At 38.1% G+C, this 21,686-nt stretch overlaps 1 protein-coding gene across 1 annotated transcript in view; it reads left to right on the forward strand.

Moving 5' to 3' along the window:
- Positions 1-1,792: 1,792 nt before the first annotated feature.
- LOC104510233 (SPARC-related modular calcium-binding protein 2-like) overlaps positions 1,793-21,686 on the forward strand; it is a gene marked incomplete at its 5' end in the record, with an annotated part of 40,228 nt that continues 20,334 nt past the window's right edge. Inside the window, 2 exons of the mRNA XM_010152410.1 lie at positions 1,793-1,979; positions 6,546-6,628. Of these exons, the coding sequence (XP_010150712.1) occupies positions 1,793-1,979; positions 6,546-6,628 (270 nt within the window). The remainder of the gene's footprint in view (positions 1,980-6,545; positions 6,629-21,686) is intronic.

Consider the following 21,686-nt stretch of genomic DNA (forward strand, 5'->3'; position numbering starts at 1 on the left):
ATTTTCCTTTTTTAAAGGAGACTTGATTCTCTAAGTACAGTTTATTATCTAAACACTGATGCTTTGAAAGCTATTCAAGATCTGATTATGTCAGTGGGTAGACTAAGACAAAAACATGAAAAATCAATGTTTATCTAGCTGTCCTGCTCAAATACTGTATGAAATAAAAGAGGGGGGAGGGAAATCAAACAACTGAAAAAACCCCACTCCATCGGTGCCTTGTAATGAAGTTAACAAGCCATATACTTGTTTCTAAACCTTTTACATGGATTGAAAGAAAACACAGTATTTTGGAAACCACACCATTGTATAGATGGAATTGTGTGCAGTTTGAAGTACGAAGGTGTTTAACTAGAAGGTCTAGTTAAATAAACTAGGAGCCACCTTTTCTCCTGCAATCAAAGTCTTACTGATTTTGGTCATCTGCATTGGCAAGCAGCTGGCAAGGAACAGTGTCATTCTGGACATAAAGGGTGGCTTTCTGTCAGTTTTTGCTTAGAACCTGCAAAGCATTTTCTGAACCCTGTGGATAAGAGTAAATGAGATTAGACTGAAGCTGAAACATCGCAAATACACTAGAAAATCCAATCAGAATTCAACATGTTCTTCTGTGGGTTGAACTGTGAAAAATCAAGAAGTAAATACTGATAGAGATTCAGAGAATAAGTGTGTTACTAGTCTTTAACAGACTTGAAAGAGCAAGTATCACCCACAGAAATTTTTTTGTAACATTAAAATCACTTTTCTTTAACTGAGAGGATCTTTTGTTGATTGAAGTTCTAGTAACTTGAAATTGTCATGTCAGTAATTTGTGTGTTTGCAGAATGCTTATGGTTATCAACATTCTTCTTTTTCAAATATTTAATTTTTGTTCACTGAATTAGTTTGAGAATTATACAGAAGCTGTTTTATTAACTAACTAAATTTCATGTGACAGGAGACTGACTTTGAAGTTCCTGGAGAAATAATGACTCGATTAAATAGTCTGTCTCATTTATTATTTCTGCAGTGCCACATATACCAGCTTAGTAGTCATCAAAAATCCTCAGCAGAGGTGTTTTTTTGGTTTGTTTTGTGTTTTGGTTTTTTTGTTTGTTTGTTTGTTTTTGGTTTTTTTTTTTTTTTTTACTGATATCTGTGAACTGACTGGCATTCTCAGGCCCTGGGTTTTCTGCTCTTTGCTTCCTGGTTCATAATTTCGCATAAAGGCTAGGAATGTGTAGACATGTAAACTTTTCTCACATCCAGAAGAGGACATACTGTTAAAGCAGAGATAAAAATCTATTACTTTGGTCTCCAAAGCAAACGATAGATCACCAATACCAGAGTCACCAGAAAAGAAGGTAGACAAATTTTCACTCTTATTAAGAGTTTGTTCCAAAACTAAAAAGAAAGAGCAGAATATAAACATCTAAATGAATATCTAGATGAATAATTCCAATAAGGAATCCCAAGAAGTTGGATTTTTACTGTTCTCTCTGAAAAGAATCAGTAGTTTAGAGACCGTGGAGTAGGTGAAGAGATTTTTAAGGGTGGCAGGAAAAGGATACTAGATTATATCTAGTATACGAAAGAAAAATTAGGACTATATTACAAAGCAGCTGCATGAAAAGGAAACTGAAGTTCCTAACAGCATACAGTATAAACCAATGTAACTGGTCTTTGAGCTGTAGCAAGCCTCTTCAAATACAATCCTTATATACAACCAAACGAAGACGTAAAAAACATATGATAAATCTAGTAGACCCTTTCCGTATAGCTTCTTCAGTATTTTTTCTTTTCCTTCCAAAAGCTTCATCATGTGATCAAGAACTTCAGTCAGCCCTGGAGGAAGCTAAACAGCCCCAGAAAGACAATGTGTTCATTCCAGAGTGTGCTCAGGGTGGCCTTTACAAACCAGTGCAGTGCCATCCTTCCACAGGCTACTGCTGGTGTGTTCTGGTGGATACAGGACGTCCCATCCCAGGTACATCAACAAGGTAAGGGAATACATGTTCAGTGCTCAAAAGATGTAGTGAAAAGATGCCTTAGAGTGCATGTACTTGCATGTAGATTTCTGTTGCTGATGGAATTATACCATATAGGTTTCTTCCACTATGAACATGAAGTGAAATATTTGTACAAGCCATGAAGTTAAAGCCAGACGGCCAAAGACAGTTTTGCTGCAATGTCATAGGCAGTTTGCTCCCTCAGGCCTCTTTTTTACTTTCTATTTCGTGCTGGGAAGCCAAGGCTTGGAGCAGATAATGAATAAGCCCAGAGGAAACCTCACATTCCTTAGCTTGAATATAGAAGAACCAAGTAAGATGGTCTATGACAGAAACCACGTCCAACTTCAAAAATGTTCATTTATTTTTTCCAGCAATGTCCTCAACTATTTCGTATGACTAGTCTTGGTGGAACAACTGCTTGGGAACCCATGGAGAGGAAATAACATTTTAGTGTGTTATTAATAGAAGCTTGGAGTTCAGTTGTCTCAGCTAAGCCGGATACATGGTAAAGTGTTGTTAGCCACAGAGATCAGATGTAGGCAAGACAAGTATCAGGTTCCAAAAGATGTTATTTAGGCTGGTTTTTGAGGTTTGGCCCTTGAAAGAATGAGATAGAAACGCATATAAAGCTGGTGGGCAGTATGGGTATCTTGATACAATCTTAAATCTTTTCAAGCTTAAGCCAAAATAATTTTTTATCATTTGCATAAGGTTTGTGAAAAAACATTATAAGCCACTTGCTGTAAAGTATTATATACTTGGGGAGTGGTTTTTGCCTATTTTTTAAGTGCTTGTTTACTGATAACTGTTTATACCACAGTCTAAAACATGCTGATTACAGTACCAGCTGAAGTGAGCATGACTTACTGTTACTGTTGATCCACTGTTTCTGGCAAGTTGAGAACCATAAACTGTCAATAAAAAATAGTCCAGATTTGGTCCTGAAACTCACATCTTGTGTGAGGGCCTAGAAATATCCTTAAGAGATTTCAGAGGCTCCCTTTCTTGCCCTTCCTCTGTTCCCCACCCCTAGGTTTGTTCACTGTTTCTTGGTTTTAGTGCAAATCCTTCTTTGAATTATTGTTTAAATCCTTTTATGGAGCCTTGGTTCCTGTCCTCTAATTTGAGTCCAAGTCATCTTCTTGTGCTCATCAAGCAATAGGACTTCTGCTTTGTTGTTGTTGTTCTTCTTCTTCTTTATGAGTATCATTTCATTATTGAATCACCAATATAGATTTAGTTGAGATTGCCAGGGATCTCTGGAGATTCTCTAGTCCAACTGCTCTACTCAATGCAAGGTCAGCTAGAGCAGATTGCTCAAGACCATATCCAGCTGGGCTTTGAATATCTCCAAGGATGGAGAGTCCCCAGCCTCTCTGTGCATCCTTTTCTAGCATTTGATCACCATCACTGTTAAAAAGAAAGTTTTTCCTTATGTTTAAATGACATTTTCTGTATTTCATTTTGTGCCCATTGCCTCTTTTCCTGTAGCTGAACATCACCGAGAAGTGTCTGATTGCATTTTCTTTATTTTCCCTCTTTGGATATTTAGAGATATCAGTAAGATCCTCTCTGAGTCTTCTCTTCCCCAGGGTGAACAGTCCCAGTTCATGGGACTGTTAAATGCTCCAGTCCCTTAATCATATTCATGGACTTTTGCTAGACCCACTCCAGTATGTCCATGTCCCTCTTGTTTGGGGAGCTCAGAGGTGGATACAGCTCCACCAGTGTGAAAAAGAAGGGAAGGATCACCTCCCTTGACCTGCTGGCAATACTCTACCTAATGCAGCCCAGGAGGCTGTTGGCTTTCCTTGCTGCAAGGGCACATTGTTGCCTCAGACTCAGCTTAGTGCCCATCAGAAATCCAAAACCCTTGCTGCAAAATTGCGTTACAGCCTGTTACCTCTTGCCCTGGCTGATGCAAGGGGTTAATCTTCCCCATGTGAGAAAATTCTGATTTTGCCTTTTCTTGAACTTCATGAGAATCCTGCCAGTCCATTTTTCCAGTCTGTTGAGGTCCCTCTGGATGGCAGCACACCCTCTGGTGTACCAGCCACTCCTTCCCATTTTGTATCATCAGCAAACTTGCTGAAGTTGTTTTCTGTCCCAGCATTCTGGTGATTAATGAAGAGGTTAAACAATATTGGCTATAGTATTGAAGTCTGAGGCACTCTACTGGTGATTGGCTTCCAGCTGGAATTTTTACTGCTGATCACAACTCTCTGAGTCTGGCAGTTCAACTAGTTTTCAACACAACTCGCTGTTCATTTATTTAACCCATACTTCATCAATTTGTCTATGAGAATGTAATCAGAGACAGTGTCTGATTGCTTTGGCTTCTAGTTCACAGTGACTGGAATTCTAGGTCTTCCCAACACCTTGATGCATCTCCTACGCGTCTAGAATCAATCTCCATCTTCTTTTTGTTCTCTTTGGTCTGCTGTACGTGAATCTGTGAACTACACAGTAACTCAGCTGTGAGAGAAGAGGTGACAGGGAGTTCTTTCACTGTGCTGCATGTCTCCAAAGTTAGAAGGCTGTCAGACTGGATTCAATCTCACATATAGGATTTAGACACAAATATTCCTCTTGCTTGGTGAGTGCTCTGCCTGGTGACTAATACTTAAAAGATCAGCTGCTGTGGTCTTGAGCATTTCTAGTTTGTTCAGACTTGCTGGACTTACGGGGATTCCTCAATGGAGCTCTGAGGAAGTAATATTTTGTAATATCCCCAGAGAGGACATTTCTGAACACAGATGGGTTAGCAGAGTACTTGATTTTATGAGTTTCATACTAAATAAAGAGTGACTGGTGTATTTAGGAATCTACAGTCCTGGTAAAAAAGCAGGTGGAATTACTGCCTGGAGTTTGAAAGGGCTGTCTAGACCTCATTTCTGGGAAACACTTAGGTGGGCTGGAATCCCATTAATTATTTCTTGATTTTTTTTTTTTAAGTCTACATTGATAAAATTAAACTTTCTGCCCCCTAGCAGGGGGAAGTAATAGGGGATCAGAAAATGATGAGAAATATGCAGTTGTCATTTTTGAATTTTTTCTTATAGAATGGAAAGGATGAACATGGATGCCTTTCGTGGTTTAAAGAACCAGGGGCTCATGCAAAATGGTGTATGCTTTCTTCCAGCTTTCCACTGCAAAATACAAATTAGAAGAGTATCTGCTAAAATTCTACTGCAGGAACTGGTAACATTAGTACTTCTGGTAGCAAGATGGATGCATTACATCCTGAAATCTCTGTTCCACAAATCTGAATTAAATCTCTAGGGGACAACAGTGAAAGGATAGACAGGTCTGTGAAGTTTTCGCTTAAACAGTTTAGCACTTTTCATGTTATTCGTTTTAAATACATTCGTGAGGATGATTCTTACGTTCTTTTAAAAAAGAGCATAAATTAGCTGCTTCATGAAGCTCCCTCCACTGTAGAATTCCTGTGAAAATCGTCCTTCCTCCACCTCAGTAAAACTCAGTGCTTCCCAACAGACTGCTTAGAGATATAAAGCAGACTCCATAAGCTCTCAATGAGTTTAGGTATACATGCTAGGGATTCTTTCCCCTTTAAAATTCAAAAGAGTAACTTAGTCTTTTGAATACATTATTTTTAACTTGACAGTGCTCCATTCTGAGATGTTATCCATTTCCCACCTTTTTCCCATGAAAACTGAGGCAAGTGTGTTTTTCTTATCAGTTCTTAGACTGACTGTGCCTGTGTGGTAAATTTCTAATGATTCATTTTGTCTTTCTTCAGTTGCTTTAAAGAGTTAAATATGGACTTTTCACATTATAGCATTTTAACACCTATTGGACTTTAATATATTTAGTTTGCATGTGATGAACTACATGTATATACAACAGAAATATAAGCCAAAAAGGAAGTAGAGGCCAAAAAAAGGAAGCGTGGGTAGAGAGCAGTAACAGTAACGGAATAGGATGAAAGGAGATGCAGACTCAGGTATCAGATTAATTGGGGACCAGGCTGGTTGCCAGATAATGCATTAGTAAGTATTGCTTAGAGATTTCTCTTTCACTCTTTTCTTGGGTGATTGAAGTGGTCATCCATCAGGTATCTTAATCCAACCCATGCTATCAAAGCAGCTTCTGTTCCTACCATTCTTTAGGAGAAAAAAGTGCCTGCAGCTCTCCCATGTCCATGAAACAACACTATCCATTATTGCTGTGGCCAAAATTTGGTGTACTAGTGGGCAGTTTCATTAGATGGTGTGAAAATAAATTAAGCACTCAAAGGGAAAAAAAAAAGTTTTATTTTCATTCTGGCTGGTAATTATGGTCAGATTACTCAGGTATTTTTCTTATGGGAAGTCTGGCCTGGACCCAGGACATAGCCACCATTTAATGCTTTTAAAAATAATATTTTGTTACAAAAATTTGTATTAGTATCTTTTAATAAGGCATTTTAGTATGCTACTCAGTAAGTGTCATTTTGGGGAACTGTAGAACAGGAGAATTTCAAAGTTAAACAGTTATATAAAATATGAAAGAACGTAGACTGGTTTTATTCTCTCCTTGTTTGTTCTTTAGGTACGAACAACCTAAGTGTGATAATGGTGCCAGAGCTCACCCAACCAAAACAAAGGATTTGTACAAAGGGCGTCAGCTTCAAGGTCAGTAAAATAGATAAGTTCGGTTTCATGCGTTCCAATGCTTTGTTTATTCACTGCATTAAATTAGAAAGCAATTTCTTACCCTATATCAAAATAATGTATCTTTTAGATACTGCTATATTGATTTGCCAATGAATGAAGTCTTTGCCTCTGGGAGAGTGTATGTAAATATGGGTCTTGAGATGTTGTCAGAGAAAGTAAGGTTCATTTTTCTCAGTAGTTTCAAGGCGGTCACATTTACTTACTGGATTTATTCCTTCTTGTTTGTCATACCAGAAAAGTCAGCAAATATGCCCAGAATAACTTGGCCTGTACTTCATAAACCTTGTTCTAGTAAAATCCATGGGAAGCTGACCTTTGTCTTCAAATCAGTCTAAAAAATGTATCACCTACTTACTATTTTCCAAGAGTAACCTTATGAGGTTAGCTCAGAATGATATTATTTTATTGTTTTCTGTTGCAGGAACAAACCTTGGTGTTTATTAGATTTTTCTCTTTTTTTTCACACTTTTTATAAGCATGTGGGAGATCTTATCTTTGGATAGTTAAGTTATACAAAGTCAGTAGACTCGCTACATTTCTGAAATGGCCTTTTAATACGTTTGAATAACTTGAGATGTAACAGGTTTAGTGATATTGCACGTTATGAGGCAATTATGAACCACTGTCAGCTATTGTAAAGAACCAGAACAAGAAAATAATGTAGGCAGATGTTGTGTGCCATGAAAAATATTTCAGTTTAGCCACCCAGAGAAACATCTAGACAATAATTCTAACTAAACATGCCCATCAGTGTTGAAATGCATACTGAATGAAGCACACATTAATACTGCCTGTCATGAAATGAATTTAATACAAGGCATAATAAAAAAGAAGTTAGAAATATTAATTATATGTTCTTAATACCATATATAATTATATTTTGTGTTCTACATAAAAATAAGTCGGTCATAGGATCAACTGTAAACTGCCCAATTACTGTGGCTGTAAAAATGGGAAGTGTAAATGTAAAAATTGGAAGGAACAGGACAGACAAGGCAGACAAAGAAACATTAATTCAACATTTTTAGATAGCCCTATTATTTTTTCTGGATTTTATGTAAAGCTGTGGGTACAATTCTGGTCATCATTTTCCAGGAAAATGGACATACAGGAAAAGTTAGTTAGCACTAATGTATCAGGCTAAACAGCTACCTTCCAAGAGAAGGCAGATAGCATTTGCATCATTTGAACAAACAACATGAGGTTCAGGGGTGATATTGTTCTCCTGAGACCGTGAGGAAGAGAAATTATTTTGCTCCATGACAATTTTGGCACAATAAAAATAGGTATTACCTACCCCAAATGAATTTCACCTGGGAGCTGTAAAGTGGTTTCCAACTATTAAAACAGTGAGACAACAGCTTTCTAAAGGACTAGTAATGGGGCAGAAAATCTGGTTAGTTATTTAGGTAGATATTGATTACGTTGTGAAAGAGACAGTGGGAGACATGGTTGAATGAGTGAGGTACTCACTCTGCATTATGGCTTGTGACTTAAGATACTGAACATGTATATACTAAGAGATGAAAAGCTGTTTTACACTAAAAATTCACTTTGGATCATGACTTTTACAGCTCTGTCTCCATTTCTCTTCCATCACAAAAAAGGAATGGAGCATATCTGACTTGTAGTTTTGCTGTTTATCTGCTCACAGGGTTCAGCATGTGCCACATAACTCCTTGGATATGCGAATTAGTGGTAAATACACTCTCTCTTGAGAGTCAGGTTGATGATTTTTATCCATCCTTTCATCAGTCAGTCTTGCTTACTGAAGTTGCTGCTGTTGTAACTTCAGGAAAGTTAGCAGGTATTTCAGGGACAGTTTGGGAAGTATTTTACAGTCCTTACTCCGTGAAAGCAAATGAAAAGTTGTCCATCTTCAACCATTTATTTCAAACAACACTTGCATAGTCACAGACATGGATAATTATTTTATTTCATGTGTGTTTGTTCTGAGTGAAAAGAACTCTCAGAGTATAGCAGAGCAGAAGCTGAAGAAAAAAGTTTTGCCCTAAAAGATATCACTTGCTGATCACACGTTTTGCCAGAAATTTTGAAGAAGAATTTGCTAGCTGGGAGGAATGGCAAGTGCAGGATTTTAGTTTTCTATTTCTCATCCAAGCTGGTAGTGCTTTTTTACAGTACAGTAGTAAATGTATTGTTTTTATCCATAATCAAGATACTTTGCCCGTGTAACAATTAATAAGAACTTTCTGTGTGGTAAACTCCTACCTGATAAATTAATTTTCATGAAGTTAGGTCTTTTCGTTTTGTCTTTCTAGTTTGTGGTGTTTTGCATTCTGTGAACTTTAGTCCAAAACCAACTGAAGCAATGTGAGCTGATATAAATTATTATATATGACATGGATTGGCTCTCCCATATCTTATGTTGCTTAATATTTGACTTTAAAATAAGGCAAATACCACCATTTCCTAATGTTTCATAAATACTTGGGTTATTAAAATGGGTTAGCTAGAAAAACCTTTCTCTTCTACCCTGCAGCAGCATAGAGTAAGAACATACCTATGGAATTAAGAGGGGGGAAGAGATTACTTCACAGTTGCAGTTGTGTTAAGGTGTTTTTTCTTTTTCTTTCTCTCAGCTACTCTATGAAATGCACGAGACCTCAACTGGCAGATTTCTCTCTTATCATACAAACATTGCCTCAAGTGAAATTGAGAGGAGTTTTTATGTAGCTTTTTGAAAAAAGGAAATTTAAATCATATCTTGGATAGGTGTGGCTAGTTGTCAGCAAGTAACAGGTAAAATTGCAGAAATGGCTAATACAAATCAACTTTTTAGTAGAAATGAACCACTGTTAGCTTTTCTGTTGTAAGCAGTGGTGCAAAGGTATGTTTGCATTTCTGTTGTCTGAATTTAAATACAACATCTGATTTCTGAGTGGTTCCAGGACTTTATAAAAATGTAGGTTAATTGTATACTTACTTTCAAGGAATAATACATTTTTGAATGAATGGGTTTGCTTGTTTTGCAACTTATATGCAGAAAAATGCGGTAGCCCTGGGTGAAACTGCTTTAACTGCCTACTGTGTAAAACCAGGAAGATTTTAAAACAATTACTTTACTACTATAAATGATGTTAAATAGGATAAACCCACTGGTACATCCTCAGGTGGATTAAATTGGCATAGTTCTGCAGCTGTGCTGATTTATACCACCTGAAAATTTGAACCCATTACATGTTAAGCCAAATATTTTTTAGCAATAATTTGGAAATAAATCAAGATGCATTTTTTGGCAAACACTGATATATTATTAAGGCAAAATTGTAGAAGGTAAGGGCCCCTTGGAGTCTGTGGCAAAATTCCCACTGATTTAAACTGAGCTAAGAATATATCCTCACATCCTAAGAGTAACTTAATATAAAGCATCTGAAATTGAAGGCTAAGCTAATGTGTGTAAGAATGACCCAAGCCACCTGTATCTGTTAAATTGGACTGGAAGTTATACAGTAGTAATTCTTCCCATTAGATTTCTAGTCCTTTTTTAAAGCAAATGCATTTTTCTCAGGTTACGTGTGGTTTTGATCCTTCTCAGAAACTACTTATTCCGAGATAATGAAAATGAAGCCAAAAGTTAGCCTAGAGAATGTCACATACTGGGGAAAAAGAAGGGCCTTTTCTTGTGGTCAGAGTTTTCAAATGTGTGTATTTTGACCTTTTGTTCTCCTCTGCGTTATACAGTAAAATGGAAGTCCTGTGATGAGCCAACACATTCTGTAAAGTGCCTTGAATGGTTTATTTCAGACTTTTGGATTAATGGTGTGTTAAACAGAAATTCAGTTTTCTACGCAGGTTGGTCAAGAGCATTTAAATTAGTATAGCATGAAGGCTAGTTAAGCTACACCTATAGTTTGGTGGAATGAGGTGTAGGTGCTCCTGTATTTTCCTAAAATCATGAGTGACAACAGGTTAAGTTCAGCCAAACTGAATGTCTGGGTCTGTGGATGAATTTTCAAGCATTATATGTATTTTCTAATTTTAAATAATCAGTAAAATATTTTTCAGCATGCACCATCAATAGATGTATATTTATTTATAAATTACATAGACGTACCACTGTACTAATACATTAAGTACAGCGTAAAACTTACCCAACTACAGAAATCAAAAAAGGATGAAATAAAGATGAAATAAACACAATTTTAATTCTTAAAAATTGTATTTATTAGTAGTACAAAAAGTATTTTCTTCCTGCACTCCAATTGATTGTGTTGTGCCCCCCTTGGGCTACATGTACCCTACATGGAGACCAGTGTCTTAGACAATGAATAAGCTACCTCTTCGTGAGGTAATACCTCTTCATGAAACCAGTCTTGCCTCTCCTCTCAGCCTGGAAGGAAGGGACTTGAATATGTAAGAGAGCAAGCCTTCTCTTCTCCAGGCTCAATAACCCCTAATCTCTCAGCCTGTCTCCATTGGAAAGGTGTTCCAGCCCTCAGACCATCTTTGTGGCTCACCTCTGGACTCTCTTCAACAGGTCCACATCCTTATGTTGGGGGCCTGAGAGCTAAATGCAGTTCTCCAGGTGATGTCTGGAGTACATCACCAGAGTAAGGTAGATGGGGATAATCACCCCTCTTAACCTGCTGGTTATGCTTCTTTTGTTGTAGGGCAGGATATGGTTGGCTTTCTGGTCTGCAGGTGCACATTGCTGGCTCATGTTGAGCTTGTATAATCAATCAACTATCTTAATAATAAAAAAATTCCCATAAACTAACCTACAGGTAGTTTTCTGATTTCACTACCTACTAGTGACTGTGTTCTTAGGCATTTTTTTGTCCTATGGGTCTTCATAAGCTTAGTTTAACCTTGGTATTCCAAGCACTTAATATTTTGTCCTCTATATCATGCATGAGTGCTAATTCATTGGTTTATTTCACATTTGTGTTACTTATGAGAAACAAAAGTATACTAACTGCCCAATTTTCCTATCGTAATGGCTTCAACCACTGTGTTTCTGATGCGATAATCTAGCACTGACCCTAAACAGCTTATATTTTGTGGAGCAAAACTCATGATTTAAGTAAGGGGTGAATTATTTGCGGATAAGTACAGTTTGCTTTTGGTTGTTGGCAGTGCATCTTCTTTTTTCCAAAGTTAAAAAGAAATAATCAGAAATGCTCAAACCACAATGATGCAAGACCCATGGCCCAACAACCATGATATAGAGTGTCTTACTTCAAAGACAGCTTAAAAAAAAAAAAGAAAAAAACCAAGAGTGAGTTATGGGGGCTTAACTGCTTTTCCTTTCGAGGTATGTTTCATTATACTTTTACATTTGCTCTGCTTTTGACCATGAGCATATCAGATTTCACAGGATACCAGACTATTTCTCAGCTAAAATGCTGAGGTACCACTACTGGATACCCCACTTTGCTTACTGTAGTTTCACTCACTTCTTCATTTCCTCTGTGTAGTCTGGTACCAACTCCAAGTGGAAAATAATCTTATATTACTACACATTTGAATGACTAAAACTTTGCTTGTTCTTAAAGGTATCAGTTAAGTAATTGAGTATTTCTGATCATAATGCAGATTAGATACATATGCCTGCCTTCCCGTGAGCTTCAAGTTGTTAGGTCAATTGGCATGTAACTTTCTCCACTGAGCTGTGATTTAAAAGGATTATATTTTTATGATGTAACCAGCTTTTTTGCTGCATGAGCTAATATTTAAAATAGCTCATTGTGCTATTGAATCTTAAAGCTCTGCGTTGTCGAACAACTATTTGAAGTTGCTGGTGTTTTGAATGAACCTGTGACTGTCGTCCTGAGCCCTCTACTACTTCATGTACCGAGAGATACTTGGCAAAAAGTCTCTATATCGAGCAGACCTGCCTGGTTAAGTGTTTAAACTACGACCAGGAAATGCTGTTGCAAAGCTGGTGTAAACCTTCACAGCAGTGATGGCAGAACTAAATAGCTGCATGTCAAGGATGGAGGAGGGGGCCTGCCTGGAGCCTGGCTGGGTCTGCAGGGAGGGCTGGAGAGGTGAGACTCAACAGCAAAGTCAGACATATGCTGGAGGGCCAGGCTTGTGCCTCCCCAGCCCCATAGTGCTGTGGGAGGCAGGGGAATGCCTGCTTCCCCTTTCAAAGTAGTGGCTATCTCCTCTAAGGTATGGGGCTGCAGGAAGGAGCCTGACTTCCCAGCCTTTTGCTGTCCTGAGAAACTGGATGCCTTTCCAATACTGTAGGCTTCACATAGGTTAGTGACAACTTGGTGCAGGGCCCTTTTCAAGTTACAGTCCACTGCAGTTACTCTGTGCTGGCAGCCTGAGGCATTGGTGGTGGGGGATGCTGAGCGGGCAGTGATGGGGGTGTCAAAGAGGAGATCTACGTGTCCGCACTGCACTGAGGTTAATGCAACACGAGCGCGCTTGGCAGGTGGGAAGACTGGGATGCACGCTGCGCGCAGGCTGGCATCACAAGCACAGGCTTAGTCAGGGTGCCCTGACGGTAACACAAGAGGTTATTTGAGTAGAGTAGTGGTGGCTTGGGAGGACATTGAGCTAAGGTAGTAGTTCTCACTACTACATAGGTCTCCTGGCCAAACCCCCATGTAAAGAGGGAGGTCTGCAACAGTAAGTCCTGTGTTTCCTGAGGCCACTACCATGGCTTCAGGGCAGCTGATCCTCCAAAGAGGACTTGTTCTCTTTAACCTACAATAGTTTGCTCAGGTTTCTGGATTTAGGAGCTTTGTTATTATTACCCTGTTGTCTGCTTGCATGATTATATTGTAGTTTCCCAGCAGGCAGTTTTTCGCCAGAGAAAGGAAGGCCTGCAAGTTATTTTTCAAGGCTCTGTAGATCACATTTATTTCCTGCACACCCTCTTCTGTCCATCTCTCCATCCTGTCTTTAATTACCAATCATCCGACCACAGTTCTTAATATTGCTTTGGTTTTGCCTCTATTTGTAGTCATTTCTTAACAAAACAATATCTTACCCCCATCCTAAAGTGGAAATATTAATGTCTGAAACAAAAAAAATACTTAAGCACATAACTTAAGAGCTGTTGTGTCTTCCAGTTATGTGTAAATTTGTCTAAAAAAACTACAATGAAAACATTTGAGCTACTAGTAAAGCACCAGTGAAATACACAGCTGTGTCACAGCTAGCAAAAGAGAAAAGCTAGCTAATTAAAGGTGATGCTACTGGCTTAGCAATAGCATTTCATTCATTGCATTATTTAATATTGACCTATAATTTAATGTTGATTTTAAAAAGCTATATTAGGAGTAATAAACACTGACTTCATTTGCTTCTCAGCATTAAAAAAAATGCTGGAGGCTATGCCAAAGAATATAAATTAATAAACCTTACTTGTTGCTGTCTTCTTTTTCCAGCCAAATCCCTTGTTAAGTTCAGCAGCCCTGCCTGCTGTGCTGCTCTGTGCCATCAGGTCCTGCTCTCAGCAGGAGCTGAGAAAGTCCTTGCAGTGGGACACCTCTGGGGACACATGCCCAGAAAGGCATGTTCTCTGGTGGCTGGCTAGCTTCCTGGGAGGTTGTCACCCAGCAGCTTTACAGTCACTCCCTCTGCACCAACACTCTCCAAAATGAGTTTCTGGTTGTGTTTTTTTGTCTTCTGGCCCAAAGAATGAGTGAGAGAATTCTTTCCCCCAGAAGTGCCTTTTCTAAGTTCGAGTGCGCAGAAAAAGTCCACTGACCCTCATGAAGTTGTGCTGGTTTGCACTAATCAATATAAATATGTAGGCACATGCTTTGGTGATTTTGCCGTGGATTCTGGTAAGGATGGACACTTTTCTTCCATTTTTAGTAGGGAAATGATTATTTTGGAGTGAAAGTACATATACATACATACATACATGTATATAAACGCATATATTTGTTTTCTCTTTGGTGAGAAGTAATAAACTAAATGAAGCCTGTACCATAAAACTTCAGTAAAGCTGAAAAAGCACATTTCAGAAAGATATTTTAATTCCTACCTTTAATTTATCTATGCATTTTAATTCATACATTTAATCCATAATTTAGTGCCTACAGTGTTCTAAATCCAGCAATGAAAAAGCAGTTCTCTACCTCCACGTGGTGTAATTTGGCTTGGATGTTTCTGAACTGCTTATAGGAAGGAGCCCACTCATTAACAAAGATCACAACAAGAACTTCTTACTTAAAAGCAAATGCTGTCTTCTTGCACATCAGTGAAAGTCTGGACAGACTTTGTAATGCCATGGCATATTAACCTGTAACAAGAAGATATAATGCACAGAAACTCAGAGTGCATGACTAGTCATACCACACTCGGCAGAGTAGGAAAATCTGTCATAGGCTTGTAGTCATCACACCAAAGAAGGGGTAGATATCTTCAAGGATTCATTCCTACCCATTCAAGCAAATCGTCACTTTGGTAATATATAAAAGTAGAATAGAGATTTTGATATATAAATATTCAATGAGTTCAGATCCTTATGCTAGGACTGTGTCTCTGTGTCCCATTGGTATATGTTTTAGGTTGAGTCTCTTTCTGGAAGTGCCTGTCCCCCATAGAAGGGAGCAAGCATGACTAACATCAATAGTTGAATATATTTTCATAGCTCAAGTTAAATGACATAGTTCCCACCTTACCTGAACAGATCATGAAAATGAACAGCTGTGGTATTCCACAAGCAGTGAGATACAGCCTGGCTTTGTCTCTGCTGTGGTCGATGGTACTCAGCTGCAATTGGATTATGCAGCAACAGTTCTTCTTGCCCTGTTCTACTCTAAAGTGCTTTTAGCAGGGAAATAAGTCTGATAGTACTATTAGGGTATGAAAGTATCTGTTTGAAAAATGGCATTTTTTGGATACTCCTTTATCACACTTAAGTATTTGGAATATTACCTACACTGTGGATAATAGGATCAGGAGGAGGAGGGGAAGAGGAATGACTAATGGTCTCTGAAACCAATTTAGTCTAATGAAATCTTAAATTTCATTCACCTTAAGCTAACACTTCATGTCGACTGCCCAGCCCTGTTTACTGATGACAAGCCCTGAGCCTCTGTGCATGGACTAATACCCTCTACTTCAAGAGATTTCTGTTGGTCAGCATTCAGCTGCTCAAAAGCACATGGCATTTAGCTCTCCCTGCGGATAAACAGGGATGCTCTAGAATTGCGAGCTGTCAGCCACCCTTCTTTGCTACTTAACATTGCATATGCTTACATTTTTGTATTTATTCTTTTTTTTCTAATACTCAAAAGAAGGAGGAAATGAATTTATGTAAAAAGTTTTGATGCAGAGATTAACCTAATCAGGAAGTCCAAGAGGAAGTGCAAAACAGTGCATGCTAAACATCTTTATTTCTTTTAGTAAGGTCTCTGCAGAAAATATATATGAGTATTAAGAAAATCAAGGTACTTATTTTCTTTTAAAAGAAGTCTGAAGTTTACGATGAAAAGAACTCAGACCCTTTTAAAACAGCTGCTTCTAAGTACATGATTTGGTTGTAAGTACATGACTACAGATACTGTCTGTGTCCAGTGTAAAATCCTAGCATAAGCGGAGTGAAACTTTGATCACATTGGAACCTCAAAGGGATTAAAATATTTGCCTTCATTGAACAAACTTTGATGCTGTTATCCTAAAGCTACTAAGCTTCAAGAAATGCATTTGAAATAATTTCTGGTACAGTGAAGACATGGGAGAGGTATCTTATAATAACTTCGGGCAACTGGATTGCAGTTCATGAGTGAGGAGTAGAAAAACAACACAAGAGGGGAAGGTTGATGTAGAATAAGCCCAGTGTTTTGTGCCAGAATGCCTGCAAGCATTATTGTCTTGCAATCTGAAAGATGGCAGGAAAAACTCCTATGACTGAATGGAAATGGTGAAAACCTTTTAGTCTGCCAGGGCTGTAATCATAATGAAAAATGACACCTGAGCTTTATCACGACAATGAGTGGGAATTGCATAATAAGACGTTATTTCCTCTAGGAAGCATAGTATGGGGCTTCTCCTTTTTCATCTGATAGGATATAAATGAAAAAACATGCTGTTGATTTGTAAGTCTGTTCCCTGCAAAATGGATATTCTGCTTTGTTGTGTTTTCATACTTGGATACAAGTTTTCCTTGATTATTTGGCAGAAACAGCTCTCATGTTTAATCTGTAGATGTGGAAAAAAAATATTTACATTTCTGAATGAATCTATACCTGCAGCTATATTTTCAAGAAGGAACAGCAATGGTCAGGCATTTATTGTTTGCATTTAATCACTTGGCAAAGTGTTCCAGTTTTGAAATAAAATAAGCACTTAGTTCCCAGTGAGTTCAGTGGGATTTTCAGTTCTCAGCAACTTTGAAAATACCCTGTACTGATAATGAACCACTCTAGTAATTTTTGGTTTGTATCCAACAGTGACTTTCTGAAATACAGGCAGAGTTATGCAGTTAGGGCTTGTGAAAAATTAAGCCAGTGCAAGACTTCCCACTTCCTAACATTTTGAGTAAGTTAATGTATAATATAGAAATAGCAGCAGTTTTGGCTGTTGAGTAATGACTGAAAGTGTCAAGCAAGGAGTTCGGCTCACATGTGAAAAGCACACAGGAAAATAAACAAGGTGAAGTCAAAATTCTTGATACTCTGATCTCACATCAGTGGGTACATTTTTCAGAAGAAAATTTAGATTAGCCTGCTGCATTAATCTTTTTGCTCACTTACTTCTGAGAAAAAGACTCTCTGACAATCAGAGTGTATTCAATGCTCATGTTTGCTAGATACTAGCATGGTTTACCTGAGAAGTCCAGTGGAACTGGTCACCAGTGTAAGAGACAAATCTGTGTTGCATGCTCTCACTGAAGCTGATTTTATTTTAGAAGTACAATGTTAGTGTTAAGCAGAGTTTCCAGCCGAGGCTCAAAGGTAACGCCAGGTTATGTCCTCCTAGTCATGAAGGGCAAACACATGTTTGAGTATACACGCTGTGTCTTGGTAAGGAGGTGCTGCAAGCCTTGATGCCACCACAGCTGGAGGTCGGCATACCTGCTGCTATTAATATGGAGAACCTGGGACCAGAGCTGAGCTTGGGAAGTCTCCGTGCTTAGTACAGTTAATTGTTTGTATCACAATAGTTTATAGTTCTAAGTCTGGGATCCCAGTGTTCTGGGCACTTTGCAAACACAGAATAACAAGCTGATTCCTGGCAAATTTACAGTCTAGCTGATTGCAAAGCCACTTGGACAATGGGTGGACAGATGCCATCAACTGAAGAGACAGTGAAAGTTCCTGCCAATTCCTCAAAGTGCTTCAGTCTGCCAACATGTGTCACCTCCGTTTCATGCTGGCTGAGCTTCAGCCAGCTGGCTTTCCTCCAGGGCCCATTTTGTATCAGGTATTTAGAATGCATTTCTCTGGGCTCAGTGAAGAGATGTGGAACAAATATTCTTGTTCACAAAGATGACAGTGTATACAAGACTATCCCAATGGTTTTCAAAAACATGATGTTATTCCTCAGTTGCAATACAACTTGTAGGCTTCCACAACTGAGAGCCCTCAAGGAGGAAATGATATTACTCCATAAAACATCTGGGAATTCTTTCAAAGGATTCAGAATGCTTCACAAGATTCAGAAATTTGCTTCTCTATAGCACAGCAGGGGTGCTACTGTTCATAGATTCCTGATGTTAGTATATGGCAAAAATCCATGAATAATTTTAGGAAATAAATTATTCACAAATTTTGCAATTTACTCTTCTGAAATTCTTGAATTTGTTTGCTATCTAGAAATGTCTTTGGGTAAAGCCTCTTGCTCTGTAAGTCATCCACAAGCAATTCATTGTAAATATTCCTAAAATACAATGTATGACCTGCTAAAACCCACATTCTTCTTGTGATTAGTCCCATTAAAATCAAAGGAACCTTTACATGTGGTTGTAAAGTTAAGCCCAGGCATAAGTGTTTGTAGGACGAAGGTTTAGGTTGGTTCCATAACCCTTGATATTCTATGTGCTATGTAGTCTCTGATAGCTAAATGAGATGCAGGCACTCAGAACATGTGGAAAGTCAGGGGGTTTCAATCACATTCTTCTTGTGATTAGTCCCATTAAAATCAAAGGAACCTTTACATGTGGTTGTAAAGTTAAGCCCAGGCATAAGTGTTTGTAGGACGAAGGTTTAGGTTGGTTCCATAACCCTTGATATTCTATGTGCTATGTAGTCTCTGATAGCTAAATGAGATGCAGGCACTCAGAACATGTGGAAAGTCAGGGGGTTTCAATCCAAGGGTACTACTCCTATTCCCTAACTTGAGACTTACAGAATCTCTCCTTAGGAGTTTGAATTTTGTGTTCTTTGAGAATATAATCCAGATTTGAAAGTAGTGATCCAATTTCAAATTAGCTTTGGAACACAGTTAAATGCAAAGCAAAGGTTATTGAATCAAATTCACTTAAGAATCAGAATTAATGGTTCATTGGCTTTTTTAATGACTTATCTATACAGATCCTCCTGTGCAGTGAACATTATAATGGTGAAAAGTACCAATAAGCAATGAGTTCCTAGGTTTTGTAGCCATCTCGTTATTACAGGAAGTGTTTACTAGAGTTGGGAAGATTTGTTCACATAAACTAAACCTGGAGTTTGAAAAATTTAGCTAGATCTCTGAAGACAAAAGCAAAATCTAGGCATAGCTATTGACTGGCATATTCAACTATGTAGTTAGCTGCATTATATGTACCACATATCTGGTGGTGAAAAGAATAAACTGCATTTTGGATTTAACAAATAAATTGCATTTGGCATTCAGTTCTACAGTCTCATTCTCCCTTATTCCTGTGTGTCTCTCATTTCCAACATTTCAAGCATAAAAAGCTCCATTAGTTATGTATGTATGTATGTGTATATGTGTGCATGTAAGTAATCACCAGTGACTAAAAAGAGTTACTCCTTCATGTATGCTGGAGATTTCCATCTCCTTAATTTCAGTTCAGACAAGTAATATTTAAATGGTCATAGAATAAGATCTCTGAACCACTGAAAATGAAAGATTGCTGGGTTTCTGTTAAGATATATAGCACATATTTCCACCCTTGGATATTTTTCAGTGTATCTGGTATTTGATCCACTAGGCTTTGAATTCAGAAAGTCAATTTTAAGTTATTTAGAGTAGTATTTTATTAGTTAGAATTTTTATCTCCCTGTGAGATTTTTAGTAATAATTCACAGTATCAAAGAAACAGCTGGAAGGATATAAAATATTCCTATGTTTAAATGTTTTAAAACTCTCTAAAGTATTTATACAAGACAGTTTTGTATTCTTTTTCGCCAAATAACACGTGCTTGTATAGGGTTTCTGAAGGTTCATTGGTGTATAGTTTCTACTGGTGTTTGTTTGGGGTGATGTGTGCTTGTAATTTCACCATGCAGGAATAACGTGTTTCTGATTTACACATATTAAAAGTTTTTATATGATAGCTTACATAGCCCTAAATATAAACCTGTGTTTATACTAACATGCACATGTGTGCATTTGGAGATCCTCTTATGCCTCTCAACTCACCTCCTGTGAAAGGGTCTTAAACGGATTCTAATATTAATATGTTGAAGCCAGGTCAATAGAGTTTTCCCATGTATTTAATTGAACTGAACCCATTCTGTGAGCTGTATCCTATTTCTGCTGTTTGTAATGAATTGCTGTAACATATTTCAGAGAAACAAATTACAATTTTCCTTAGCCTTACTCCAGCTGACCATACTATTCAAATTTAAGATAACAGTAGTTTTGCTATCAGAATTCTAAAATTTGTTAAGTGCCATTTTATTAAGAATAAGAGAAATAGGTAAATACATATTATGTCAGTACTTTCTCTAACATTAGTTGATATCATCCAGATGATTATATAGATAGCTGTTTGAAAGTAGCTTTGGAATTGACTTAGTAAATAATAGTTTATTGGTATGCTTGGCAGTTACTTGCTTGTAAGAAGATCTTTGTTTTATTTCATCTGTAAAACTATAGTTCACATTCTGCTTCTAATTCATTCCTTTGAATTGAAAATAATCACACTGTAAACAGATCTGTTAGGGTTTATAGTGGTACAAATGACATGGTAAACCAGGACTGTATATGTACTGATCCCTATGAAGAGCTCAGTATAGAGAACTCTGATATTTTCATTAGTATTTTAATTGCTTTTTGTTTCACAGAAGAGAAGAAATAAGCGAGGTGCAGTAGCAGGGGTTGCTAGAATGTTTCAAGAAGCATCAGTGTTACAAACCAGGTCTCTCTTAACAAATACTAGCTTTACCTGAAGAGTGGTGCTGGGGCCTGGCGTGTAAATGTCATGTCTTCTGCTCTCCAAATATCTGAGCAAAGGTTTGTTCCTCTGCTTCTGTTCTCCTTCTCTGGAGTGAGGCAGGTCAGGTGCCAAATTCTGGAGCATCTGCAGGATGTGAGGTTGGGGTGCCACCAGCACCCCTGTGCTGGGAAGACTTGGGAGAATCACCTCCTTCTGCATGTGGCAGTGAGGCTGCCTTGCTCAGTTGTGAGTCTGGGCTGGGGATGAGATGTGATGAATGAGCTCTTTGTATCTTGTCAGTGGGACCTAGTAAGGATTTTGTACTATTCTCCTACCAGGGGTGGGATGAACAGCTCTGGCCAGCCCACCTTTCCTGTAGACACGTGTATGTGCCTACATTGCTTTCCTAAAGGTTGTTGTGTCATATTCCTTTGGGGGAGAAGAGTTACTCTATGCTCTGTGGGTGAACTCAGCAGCCTCAGGCAATTCTGGGTTCACTGCACATACAATGTGATTCCTTGAGCATATCCACGCTCTATATTTATCAATGATTTCTATGCAACTTAAAGCTACTGAGTGATAGGTTACCATGTACAGCACTAGAAATGGCCACATTTTCCACCTCTTCTTATCTGTTCTGCATACTTATCTTCCAAATTTCTTGTGGAGACCTGTCAACAAATTGGAGTCTACTTAAGCATGACAGAAAATCTCCAGCCCTTACAACTGTGTCTTAACATCTTTTCTCTT

This window comes from Eurypyga helias, unplaced genomic scaffold, assembly GCF_000690775.1.
Source record: "Eurypyga helias isolate BGI_N326 unplaced genomic scaffold, ASM69077v1 scaffold24625, whole genome shotgun sequence".
Lineage (NCBI taxonomy): Eukaryota > Metazoa > Chordata > Aves > Eurypygiformes > Eurypygidae > Eurypyga > Eurypyga helias.